The sequence below is a fragment of the Sinohyriopsis cumingii genome, chromosome 6 (assembly GCF_028554795.1).
Source record: "Sinohyriopsis cumingii isolate HCF-2022 chromosome 6, ASM2855479v2, whole genome shotgun sequence".
Classification (NCBI taxonomy): Eukaryota; Metazoa; Mollusca; class Bivalvia; order Unionida; family Unionidae; genus Sinohyriopsis; species Sinohyriopsis cumingii.
Window position 1 is genome coordinate 53799376 of NC_142966.1, and position 13560 is coordinate 53812935.

Sequence of the window (13560 nt, forward strand, 5' to 3'; positions counted from 1 at the left end):
TAAAATGTAAATCTCATTTTTAATAATATTTTTTTATACAAGAACCAAATATTTGTCTCTTATGTATATCAATCTTTAAGGTCATGGGATACAAGAGGCAGCTGCCCCACACACACATACACACACACACACAAGCCGATTTTTAAAAAATCCTTTGTGCAGTATATAAAAACGCTTTTTGATTTGCCCCGCCCCCCCCCCCTTCGAAAAATGGCTTTGCTTTCCCCAGGGAAAAAAATTCTGTGGACGCACGTGTTTAATGTACTTACCACACAATAATTAAAAACCATATTATTCAAATAAATCAAACAATTGTAATTGGGCCAATACAAACATACTCCATATTAGGAAGCACAGACTGGATCTCAACTGATATGCTTTAAAAGAAATCGTGATAGAGGAAAATTGAAAATAACATTAAGTATTATATACTTTGCCGTTAAAACGGAAAATAATTGCATTTGTATTTAGATACTTAAGATATTTACAGTCAAACATTTTTTTCTTCAGAGAGAAAGTGAAGTTTTCATGATGGCATTTTAGAAATAAACTGACGGCATCAGTAACTGATTTTCTATGCTTGTCTGACATTCCAACTAGAGGATCATGTTTATTGACATTTTATTAAACGTCGTCAGAATTTGACAACAAAGTTATTATGTTCAGGGCTGCGCCTATTTCTTTATTGCTTTTTGTTTTATTCCCTTAAGAAAATCTTACCTTTTCTGCAGGCATATAAGCTTGGAATGTATGGTTCCCGTTATGTGTGGATTATGCTCAGTGAGTACGTTGAAAGATGGTGGGAGTTGTCCAATAACACTACGTGTACACGATCAGCTCTGACCCAAGCGGTGGAGGGCTATTTCATCATCGACAGTCTGAACGCACTAACCGATGAAGATCGTTCTAGCGCAAATATTGTAAGTCATACAGCTCTGCTCGAAAGCAAGAACTATTCGCTGAATTATTTCACATGAACTGGGTTCAATACAGCTTTAAATAAAGACAATGAGTACTGTTTCAAAGATTATAAATATGGTTCCATATTCCAGACATCAAATCGCTACCTATCCGGTTAAATAAGTCGACGTATTCATTGAAAGTTGCCGACATTGCTGCAAATAAGCCATTTTAAGACGAGAAATAAATGGACTAACGTAAATCCTACGTGTATCATGATAGTTATTCGATTAAACACTTTAAGGATTATTTGACAGTGTATTAATATTTTCATGTCAATACATCTTCCTTGTGATTGATTGATAGTTTATGAACTATAATCACGTTTGAACCGAAATTTTAAACATTAATAAATAAAAATAATTTAGTTTGCATTAAGCTTTAATTGTATTTTCAGACCATGTTTGATTCATTGAATAACCTTCCTCCAAAAGTACTGATGTTATAAAAAGTTAATACTGGGATGATTCCCATGAAAAAGTAAACGGTCTGCATTAATTGTAAAAGTAAATTATATGCAAATACATAGTCAATTTTCACAATGCCATTTCAGTTTCTACTTAAACCCACTTAAAGTTTACTTTAAACCTATGAATTGTAGTTAGCCTGGAAATGTTATTTCTGTTTGCAATTTATACGTACTTCATTCTTGTAGACAGGCAATAGTAACAGTTCAACTTAAAGGAAAGGGAACGTGTGTGGAATCGGCTTTCGGCTTTCTTGAGTAAAACATGCATTTATTAGCTTCCCTTCTTCACATTTCATCAATATCTTAGTGACACCGCATGTGAAGTCACGTGACTGTTTGGTCACCAGTAATTTAGGCATCGCCTATATTATCATTCTGTTGCGTTACAATATTTGTAAATAGACTTTCATTTCGTCATTGGGGCACTGGCAAATAATGTGATCAATATTGTAGAGCGACGAGTCCAAAGGTCCTGTTGTAAATTATTATGTTTAATGGTGATAGAAGTTTATACATCTGGTCGTGATTCCATCCTTTCCAGACGGTAAGTAAATAACGGGACAGCTAATTACAACTTGGCTGTGTTAGTATCGTTTTGTAATGAGCACCTTTTCTTAGCAGTTTCTAATTGTACTGATTTATCTTTTGAAGATAGGTAGTGTTTTGATTCGATTTCTGTGATATTTAGCTCAAGTGTAAGAAGAAGAAAAAATGGAAAAGCACCTCTATATTAATATTGTAAGTCTGGAAATATACAACACAGAAAACGTTTATGTATATTGCCCAAAGAGTATATATTTTCCTGTCATAACGTTTTCCAAGATAAAGATTGAAAATAAATTTGCTTACATCGACTGAAACCTTGCTACAACACTGACTTTAAACATTTTCATTATGTTTACCTAATGACGTTTCATCAACCTTCAAACAAAAAGTGCTGGAATCACACGTGCGTTAGCTGTGCATGTGAAACGTTTGACGTTTTATGTCATTGTCTTTCATGGTGCAACTTTCAAGATTATTGACGTCGACGTTTTGGTGAAACACTTGTGACTACAAAATGTAGCTATATTAAACACAGTTTTTAAATCCTTCAAAGGGATAAGCGTCCACATGTTCTGAAATTCCAATGCTGTCGCAAGATTGCATTATGACTTCATGTAAACAATGGGATGGTCATATGTTATGATAAACTGCCAATATGTATCTCTGGGTATATTTGCATGAGATAGGAAGTCATGTGATCAATGCAGGCTTTCTTTCAGTATAAGAACTTACATTTCTTTTTTAGGTTGGTATAAAAGGTCACTTGATATGTGTTCTATTGACTGATTTCATATTCGAAAGTCATTTGAAAATTGTTTGATATTTATTTTTGTGAAACAATCTGATATTATTTAAAGTATTTCATATTTTATTACACTTGCATATAAAAGAAAAAAAAATAACACAAGCATGATTTTGGAATGTCCATAACTTCATCGCAACGTCTTCATCTACAATAAATATCAAACACATATCAACTTCTTCATCTGCAATAAATACCAAACACATCCCACCGTCTTCATGTGGAATAAGTATGAAACACATCCCACCGTCTTCATGTGCAATAAGTATGAAACACATAACACCGTCTTCATGTGCAATAAGTACCAAACACACCACACTGTAATCATGTGCAATAAGTATGAAACGCATCCCACCGTCTTCATGTGCAATATGTACCAAACACATCCCACCGTCTTCATGTGCAATATGTACCAAACACATCCCACCGTCTTCATTTGAAATATGTATCAACACATCCCACCGTCTTCATGTGCAATAAGTATGAAACACATCCCACCGTCTTCATGTGCAATAAGTATGAAACACATCCCACCGTCTTCATGTACAATATGTAGCAAACACATAACACCGTCTTCATGTGCAATAAGTATGAAACACATCCCGTCGTAATCTTCTGTAGTAAGTATGAAACACATCGCACCGTCTTCATCTGTAGTTAGCAGGAAACACACCCCACCGTCTTCATCTGTAGTAAGTATGAAACACATCCCACCGTCTTCATCTGTAGTAAGTATGAAACACATCCCACCGTCTTTATCTACAGTAACTATCAAACACATCCCACCGTCTTCATGTACAGTAAGTAGCAAACACATCCCACCCTCTTCATCTACAGTAAATATCAAACACATCCCACCGTCTTCATGTACAGTAAGTAGCAAACACATCCCACCCTCTTCATCTACAGTAAATATCAAACACATCCCACTGTCTTCGTCTACATAAGTATCAAACACCCCCCACCGTCTTCTTCTACAGTAAATATCAAACACATCCCACCGTCTTCATCTACAGTACGTATCAAACACCCCCACCGTCTTCCTCTTCAGTAAGTATCAAACACCCCCACCGTCTTCATCTACAGTAAATATCAAACACATCACATCGTCTTCATCTACAGTAACTATGAAACACATCCCACCGTCTTCATGTACAGTAAGTATCAAACACATCCCACCGTCTTCATCTACAGTAAGTACCAAACACCCCCTCTCCACCGTCTTCATCTACAGTAAGTACCAAACACATCCCACCGTCTTCATCTGCAGTAAGTATTAAACAGATCCCACCGTTTTCATCTACAGTAAGTATTAAGCACATCCCATCGTCTTCTTCATCTGCTACAGGGAGAACTTAAGTATTACTAGCAGTTGGATACTCATGCCTGACGTGTATTTAAAATCATCAGAGTTCCTGCTATCATGTGTCCTAGGTCGGCAAGGAAAATATTCCATCGCCAGTTACTAATTTTTGGGGTGGCTGTTATCGAAACAGAACTCTCAAACGAAGTGGTTGTGGTGCAAGATGGTAACTTGATTTAATTTTTGTTTGAAATGACGTTTTTGTGTTAGCTTCGTGTAGATATACATTTGGGTTTGACTTCTGCAAAATGATTGATTTACGAAAGCATCATGTTAATCAGAAAATAAATGTTAAATTGTATTCACGTTAGTGAATGAATGTTTCATATATATCAATGGACGGTCTGAAAGTCATCCGACTAGCCTTTTGTATATAATATAACCTGCGTTATACCCAAAGGAAGAATATTTTCAGAGTATTATACAAATCAGTTTTATTCATTTCTTACTAACTAGAGCCAAATACATTGTTATGTTCACTGAAATACTTCTTTTGTTTTCAACAGAGTCTACGCGACTTCCTTGTAGACTATGAGAAATACAACGGTACTAAACCCATGTCGCCCTACGCTACTAGCACGTACGACACCATTTGGACTATAGCACTGACGTTACGTAAAGCACTTCATTGGTCGAAAAGTGGTAAAAATTCAACATATGAATTTTCATTAGAATCCTTCAACTATGATAATGGGGAAAAGCTAAGGAAAGTTTTCTTCAATATAATGCAGGATCTTGAGTTTCTTGGAATATCCGTAAGTGCTATAAATGTTTCTTTGATAGTAATTACAATAGAGTATAACACGTTATTTTAGTCCGTGGTATAACTCATTGACAAATACGTAGTTACTTGAAAAAATATTTATATTTTTTAGTTATCTAAAATCAATAGCTATGTAGCTTGAAAGAAGCTAGGAAAGCAGAAATCCAGAATAAACAATATTCATCCTTGATTTGTCTTTTTCAAACCTTATCATTTTTCCCGGAACTATGGTTGTGCTTTCTTTCTTCTCTACAAATGTGCAGACGAATAAGCGTTGATACTTTTGCATGTTATCACTACAAGAAACGGGCAAGATTTAGAAGGCGAAAGTCTTCTACACATGAAGAGATAACTGATTCTGCATAGCTCCAGTCATATTGGTACTAATGGTCAAGGCAGCAGTCAAAGCTACTTTGCTAAAGAGAAAATTCCATATAGTCACTTTAAATACTGAATTATATGGCAAGTTATATCTACTTGGCAAAATATGTGGACTTTGGAATTATAACTCCATAAACAAGCTTTGGGTCATATTATCCTTGCTGGAAATTGACGTTCTTCACATGGAACATTTCAGACGGGTGAGGTGGTATTTTGTCACTGGCGTATAATACATATCACTGACCTAATTTTACCTCCTGAATGGCAGAACTCGATCACAGTGCATGTGTATCGCCGGGAAGTGTCACAAATACCACTACATGTCATAAATTGACCTTAGTCCGTAATCTGTCTGTTAGACGTTCACTGGTTCTAGTTAAAGGAACAAGTAACAACATTCGCAGTTGTCACATTTACCATCGGGACTGCATCTTTAAAAGTCAAAATTGTGACAGTTACTGTTAAGAAAGTACATACTTAACGGTAGATGTCATATTGTATTGGATGACAAAGTTATGATGTTTTAAGAGTTTGCCTTTTCAGTTTTTATTGCTCGTATCTGTCTGTGGCCTGTCTCAGTCTTAATCCTAGTATCTGTCCCTTCGTGTGTGAGTACGTTGCTTTCTTCGTTCGATATTTTACCAGGATGAATAGTACATCTCTTTTATCACATATCGTTATCTATCTAGTTATGTATTTAACGGCCTATCTCTCTGCCAATGGATATTTATCTATGCAGATTTTTCATAACCATCTGAACACTGTGGTGAATACATTTCTATACTTGGGTGATTTACAGCATTTAAGGATTGTTATTTTGTATCTATATCTTTTTCTTGTTTCTAATTTAGAGACTGTTTTACGTATTTATCTTCTTTAACATATTTATTGACGGATTCATGTCTATGAGTATTGGGGAGGGTTTTGATGTAATGATTTTAGCGATTATTTAGCTTAACCTTTTTTGTACTTAACGTTTACTTGTTATTATATAGCCATGATTGTGTTGATGTATATGTATACCCTTCACATACATGCAAAGCAACAAGCAGCCAATAACGGTTCAAAGACACTTCAGTTTAAACTATAACTTTGTTTCAGCCAGACCCTTTTCGCCAGCATATTAATTAATTTCAGAATTCATCTTAATTATATTTTAATTAGACTATGTATTACATTATTTATACTTATTGAATCATCGACAATGTTTCCCAAGTTGATCTGAAAACAATAGTACTACTCTGTCTCGCAAATAATTTATTGGTGTGCATTTAATTAAGGTACGGGATTCGCTGCAGGTATACACAGCGGGAAAGTTATTGTTAAATACATTTTTGCTTAAATTTCCAGGGACCGATCTCTTTCCAAGGACCGGATAGGGAAGGAATCGCTGTAATTAATCAAAATCAAGGTAAATCAGCATTTATATTACTTAATAATCCTCAACAGGAATCAGCATCTGTTTCCGACTCAGTTCCAGTAATCTGACTTCAATCAAAGTTTTAGGTCTTGTCAAAACTGGAAATACCGCGTCATTAAAATGCTATTTTGGATTAATTGAGCGCTGTACTAGCTTTTATTTTAGGTAGGATGGAATCATTTACAGCTTCTTAGGATTGTAATAATATATCAATATTCCTTGTGCAATTTAGCTTAATTCCTATAGAGATAAGAAATTTGTTTTCTCTCTATTTTAGGAGATGCGATGAGGAGAATAGCCCTGTATGAACCTGACAATGGAAAATTGAACTTTTACTGCCCATCTTGTCAGCCTATTTTATGGAAAGGTTAGCATGATACGTTTTTCATATCAGAAAGGAACCTAGCTTTAACTTTGCATATCATTCACTGAGTACCAACTTTTTAATCAAACAAAAGTGATTATTATTGGGAGATTTTTGCTGTGGTTTTTTTTAAATTTGTTTCGACTATAATAAAATTTAGGTACGTATTCGGCAGTCAACAACATGATCCGTGATAAGTGCTTCATCCTTCCATGTTTTCATGGCAAATAATATGGCAATTATTATCAGCTCAAACGAATTTGCTTATATTTCTTGTTTCTCGTCTAGAAACGACAAATGTAACACGTGTGAAAAGAATATGCCTTGAGATTTTTAACTTTTCCTTTTGGACATTTTTTATATCAGCAATAAGGTCATTTACCTTGCAAAAAAGCCCCCCACCCCCAACATTTTTGGATTCCCTGTTGCTCAGATCTAGACGTTTGCGACACGATTGAATTGTCAAAAAAGACGCACTGTGTAAACATGTTCACAAAGCTTCTCTTATTAAATCCACTGCATAAAGAAAAGGTGAGTCGAAGTTTGTTGCCCTTGCAATATATCAAAGCAGGGGCCCCGAGTGGCCGAGTGGTCTAAAGCGCTCACCGTTCCGGATCACTGTCATCTCACCTCTGTCTGCGTGGGTTCGAGTCCAAGGCTCGGCTAGCGTGGGTATGTGGGAAAGCCTGCCAGTAGCTTCTCGTGGGTCGGTGGTTCTTCCCTGAATTTTCCAGGGTTCTTACTCCACCATTTATACTGGCCGCCATGTATAGCTTATCTTGTGATGAAAAATGGCGTTAAACCCTACAACAACAACAACAACATATATCAAAGCAAAAATTCGGCTAGCCTAATCACTAGTTCAGCTGGCCGGTTTATGTACTTGCTAAAGGCACATAAATACAAAATCATGATGTATTTGTACCTTGGAAAGTATCAAATATAGTTTGAGTATATAGCTGCGAAGTTTCTTTGCAGTGCGTCTTCAAGAGCCTAGAGTACAAGAAACTTCCAGAACAGGTCAGGCTGAAATGCTATAAATTTTGTAATGTCGTGGACCTTAGCGCGATCATCGAACGTGCGAATCAAAATGCGTTAGCGCTAATGCATCATGAATTCTTCGAATGCAGAACGATGTTCGACCTTAGTCAAAACTCTGTTTATTTCATAAATGTTCGCGTTTAGTCTTGTTTATCTTTTTCTTTTCATTTAACTACCTTGTGATAACGATTGCATTGTCATTCTTATCTTTTTCAATGCTTCTACCACGACCATCACGATAACTTAATATACAGCTTATATACTCGCTTATAATCCGGGTACAACTGCAAACCACACAGATCCTGATCTGCCCTGGCCATCGAAATGCAATACCCCAAGTTATACTTGGATCCAGCTTATACGCGAGTATATACGCTACCAACACCAACTCGTATTTTCAGATAAAGAAATAAACAAAAAGCATTTTTATAAATCCTATAATGATGTCATGCGACTGTTGAAAAACTTCACTGATACTGTGCACAAACCAATGAATAAAATATCCTGTGTGCTCTCGGAAATACCTGTAAAAGATGCCAGTCTGTTTTATTTTACTTAGATAAGGATAAAAAAAGAAATATACAATCTTTATAAAACAATATAATTGCATAAATCATCTTTCGATATCAAATAGAAAGATCCAATTTTGTATACCATTAAAGTATTAAAACAAGCGCTTCCAGAGAAACCAGTCTGCGCACATAATACGTTGTTATGTATTCGTATTAAAACATGATAGGAATGAGGGGCAATCCTCTTACATTAGTAATACATCGTAGAACATTTTATTGCTTTCACCACCTACGAAGCTAAATATGTTTGTTGTACAAAGTATTGAAAAACAGTCTCAAGGTGAACAGGTCATCTAATAATAGAATTAGCAATAGCTTTCATACCCAAGATGATTGTATTCTGATAGACTGGGTACTTGCTCTTTTATAAGGCTAAATCCTTTCAAAAAATTAAACGTGCTGACGGTGCTGTTTTGCTCGGTGTCGAAAACTTGACACGATAACTTCTTTACTCAGGTAAACCGTTTATGTGGTTGTTCTGAAATTTTATGGAGCAGAAAAGCCAGAATAAACCATTTAGTTATGTAAGATGAGAAGTCAAACTTTCCCATCTGAAATTCACCGCTCCGGTGGCCTAGTGGCTAGAGCGTCCGCCTCGGAAGCGGGAGGTCGTGGGTTCGATCCCCGGCCGAGTCATACCAAAGACTTACAAAAATGGTACTAACAGCTGCCTCGCTTGGCGCTCAGCATTAAGAGGTTAGTGTTAGGACTGGACGGCCTGGTGTCAGGATAATGTGACTGGGTGCTAGACATCACTATAAACTGTCACACTGCAGACATCGTATCGATATGACTGAAAAATTGTTAAAGCTACGTTAAAAATCCAAACCACACACACACACACATCCCATCTGAAATTCATAATAACCGGTCTACAGTATAATTAACATCAGAAGGGATTACATATTATAAGTTAACGAATTTCTCCTTGTATAAACTTAATTAAAGGACACGTCTGAGACGCTCAAACCATTCTCAAATGACATCTGTTTTAGTGAACAAAATTTATTCAAATCAACAAAATCTGTTGCAGTAGATGGTAATGGGTTAACTCAGAATGAAACTTTTCTCAGGTTACAAAACGAAGAAATACGAATAAACAGCCTATAATGAAATTTTTGCCGTTGATTTGGATCTGTTCGTTATTTATTTACGAAGAAGTCTATGACCGATTATTAAGCTCGGATGGCACATTTGATTCGTATGTTTATTTCAAAGATTAAATGTACAAAAAACAATGAATGGCTTTCCGTCAAAGATGACAAATATCCAGCTCTTAATTGAATTTGAGAAAATGAGATTTTCACACCAAGGAGATTAGCGAGATGGAACTTACTGGGTATAATGAATGCAATTTCCGGCTTTATCTACAACCAGTGTAACGGAAGAAGTAAAGAGTTTCTCGATTCTGATATACGAGTTTAACGCCTTTAACGCCCCTTTGCAGCACATGATATACGTGGCGGCCAGTAAACATCTGAAGGAAGCACACAGGAAATCCCGGGAAAGAACCACCAACCCACAGAAAGCTTGTGAAAACTTTGTCACATGCGCACATTAGCCGAGTTGAGACTCGAACCCACGCGGATAGAGGTGAGATCTGAGTGATCTGTAAAGACGAACGCCTTAGACCACTCGGCCACCCGCGGCCTTAGACCACTCGGCCACCCGCGGCCTTAGACTAATCGGCCAGCCGGGGTTCATGTAACTGGCGGATGCTTAAACCAAGATTATACTTAGGTGGCAATGTTTGCAACCTTTAGGCGATTTTTACAAGAATATTTAACAAAGTAGCATTTCAGCCGACTGCTTCACGTTATTACATATTGCTGTGAGCATCCTTTTTATTTTGTTAGACATTTATTAGACTTTTAAACGAGTGTCCGAATTCAACAAGAATATTTCTTACTACATAATTTATCTTCAACTTTAATTTTTGTTTTGTCACATGCAGTCGTTTATTGACAGTTGTTCGGATCAATAGTAAAGATTGAACAGAATCGGAAATCTCTCTTGGACCCATACATCAGACCCTGAAGGGGTAGGAACAACAAAACTGTCGAGGATATGTTTATATGCATCATAGTTTCGAATGAATTATGGCAAAATAAGTATTTGTGTTTGTTTTTCTTTTCTTCTTGCTTTTATTTTAGTCTGACCATGTTTTACTAACTTTACACACACAAAAAAAAACGCGCAGTAAAAAATGAATTGAATATCAGCCTTACATTTAAGCAGCGTATTGATTCATTATATTTGTTTAACTTCTGATATAACGTTTTAATATAAACACTTTTCTGACCAGGTGGCCGTGCTCCACGAGACAAGAACGTGCTTGTTTCCCGCCAGAAGAAAATAATTCCGGTGGCCTTCTATTGCATTAGCTGTGCCAGTCTTATTGGTCTTCTCCTTGCCCTAATCTTCCTTATGTACAATCTGTACAACAGGAAACTCAGGTATGGTCCTTAAACAGATTTTCATTCACGTAGGACTTCAATATAGACACGTCTTGCAAGCAAATAAAAACTAGTAAACGTCCAGAAATAGTGCAGGCACAAACATGTTGTAAACTGGCATATATGTTATAAAATGTTTTACTCACTTTCCGCTCAAAATGTTTAAAGTTAAATCCAACCAGCATTAAGACTCAATATCAAATGAAGGTCATTTAGTGCTTCTATTTAGACGAGTGAACAAGAAGAGTCTCATCTTCCTGTAAAACAAGTACAAATTAAAACGTGAACCTCATTCTTGTGATCAGTCTCATTTCTTCAAAGTGACACATTTTGATTGCTCCCTCATTTTATCTGGCTTTTCGATCTCGCTGGATCTGTCCGGTGTTCTGATAAACTAGTATACCTGGTCTAGTGGCAAATTTTATGTACATGTTACAAAAGTGTGAATTTCAAAATATGCAAGATGGAAGAAGGCTGCAGTCCAATATAAGATGAATGATGTAGTATTTTCATGCACTAGTATTTTTTTCCACATGTCTGACATAATATATTGCGAATCTCATGGATGATCAATATCTGTTAGTGAGACGTAGGAAGCTACTCTGTTGTTTCTACCTGAATGTAGGTCATTTTGTACTGAAAGAAATAATGATAATCCATGTATCACTAGACATAGGAAACTATTGTACACCCTTGGCGTTCTGATGCCACATAAGAAGACCATTTTGTAATCTCGTCAAAAATGGCATCACACTCGTAAGGCAAGAAATCTATATATGGTGTTTGACTGCTTAAGATTCCTGTCATTCGTCTTCGATTTTGCAATTTTGGGTACTATCATATTCAACGCAAAATAGGAAAGAGATTTATCGTCGTTTTCCCTGTAACATCACGAGGTTCAAGACTTTTAATATTATCCATGAACATTTTGCATTAAAAAAAAATATCAGCGCAGGAAATGATTTTCATATTTATTTTTCATTTTCTTGTACAGTAATAAAATTTAATATGAATTAAAAGGTCGACGTATGGAGGGTTTTATACCTTCCAAATGGGACAATCTTTTGAAGAATCAATATCAAATATGTTTTCTTTATAAAACTGTATTTTCTAGGTACATTAAACTCTCCAGTCCAAAGCTAAATAACGTGGCTGTGATTGGATGCATGCTTGTATATATGGGAGTCATTGTTCTAGGTTTTGATGACAGCTCAATTGAAGACAAATACTATCCATATCAATGTACGGTAAGTCTCTTTGTCTTTCTGTCTGCATGTCGCACACACACACACACGCACGCACGCACACACGCACACACACACACACACATACATACATACATACATACATACATACATACATACATACATACATACATACATATGTTACCGTCTTCATTAATAGATCATGTAAGACATCCATAAGTTTAGTTTTAAATTGAATTCGGGCGATAATGGTTCCCTTTATTCTGAGCTTCAAATGCGAATGACCTAAGACTACAACACTGACCCTTCTGAGCGTAGAGAACATCAAGGAACTTGTATTTTACTGATGTTTTACAGATCATCAACTTGTTGGGCTTAACAGCGCGGTGACATCAGCAGACGTTCAGCCTTGTTGTCCTAATCCCCATAAAATTGATCTCATCGACGATGTATTTTAATGTGTATTCACAGGAATTATAGTGAAAGAAAATCCTATTTGAAATATGTATTTACTTCAACGAGTGTTTCATCTTATTCAAGCCGCTTTCTTATAGTATTATGAGAATAAAGCTAGTAACACGTTTAATGTTAAACTATTCCACTACGGTTTGATAATGCTTGTTCTTGCCTTTCATGTCTTTTCGAAATCACTATCACAGTCAAATCAAAGAATAAGACCAACACAAAAGGACATCTTTTATTTGCAATTGTTTCGATATAAAAGTCCATAATCACGGTCAAAGTATTAATGACCGTTACAACGCGAGCTTAATCAGAAGGCAATAAAGATTTCGAATCTTCGATGTTCAGTTCAAATTGGTACTTCGTTGGTTTTCTGTCGACATGCAAATGGCTTCTTGAGGCAACGACCGCCTGATTGACATCCAAAGCAAATAAAATTGGTCCTTTGCATTCAATTACCCTAAGTACAACTTTTATTGCACGGATGTTTGCTTTGACACCACAATAATCAAGTCGTTTGCCTTGTTATTTGATTGGAATGTTTAACCATCATTCACTTGCGCTAAGTAGAATCACTCGACTTCGTTTTGCTTTAACTCTAATACACAGCCTACGGCTAGAAAATACGCAAAAATTGCCCTAGATGAATTTAATGCAGCCTACAGCCAGCAACAAAGTAATATTTACCAATTAAAATACCTGTTATCGAAGCAAACGTTGATAAATCATATTTCTAAGCATAAGTTCACCTCTTTT

At 36.1% G+C, this 13560-nt stretch overlaps 1 protein-coding gene across 1 annotated transcript in view; it reads left to right on the plus strand.

Annotated features, from left to right (window-relative positions):
* Window positions 1–13560, plus strand: part of LOC149796954 (gamma-aminobutyric acid type B receptor subunit 2-like) — a 44402-nt gene that overhangs the window by 20311 nt on the left and 10531 nt on the right. Inside the window, exons 5-10 of the mRNA XM_089960312.1 lie at window positions 732–920; window positions 4647–4895; window positions 6635–6695; window positions 6982–7071; window positions 10987–11137; window positions 12252–12384. Of these exons, the coding sequence (XP_089816438.1) occupies window positions 732–920; window positions 4647–4895; window positions 6635–6695; window positions 6982–7071; window positions 10987–11137; window positions 12252–12384 (873 nt within the window). The remainder of the gene's footprint in view (window positions 1–731; window positions 921–4646; window positions 4896–6634; window positions 6696–6981; window positions 7072–10986; window positions 11138–12251; window positions 12385–13560) is intronic.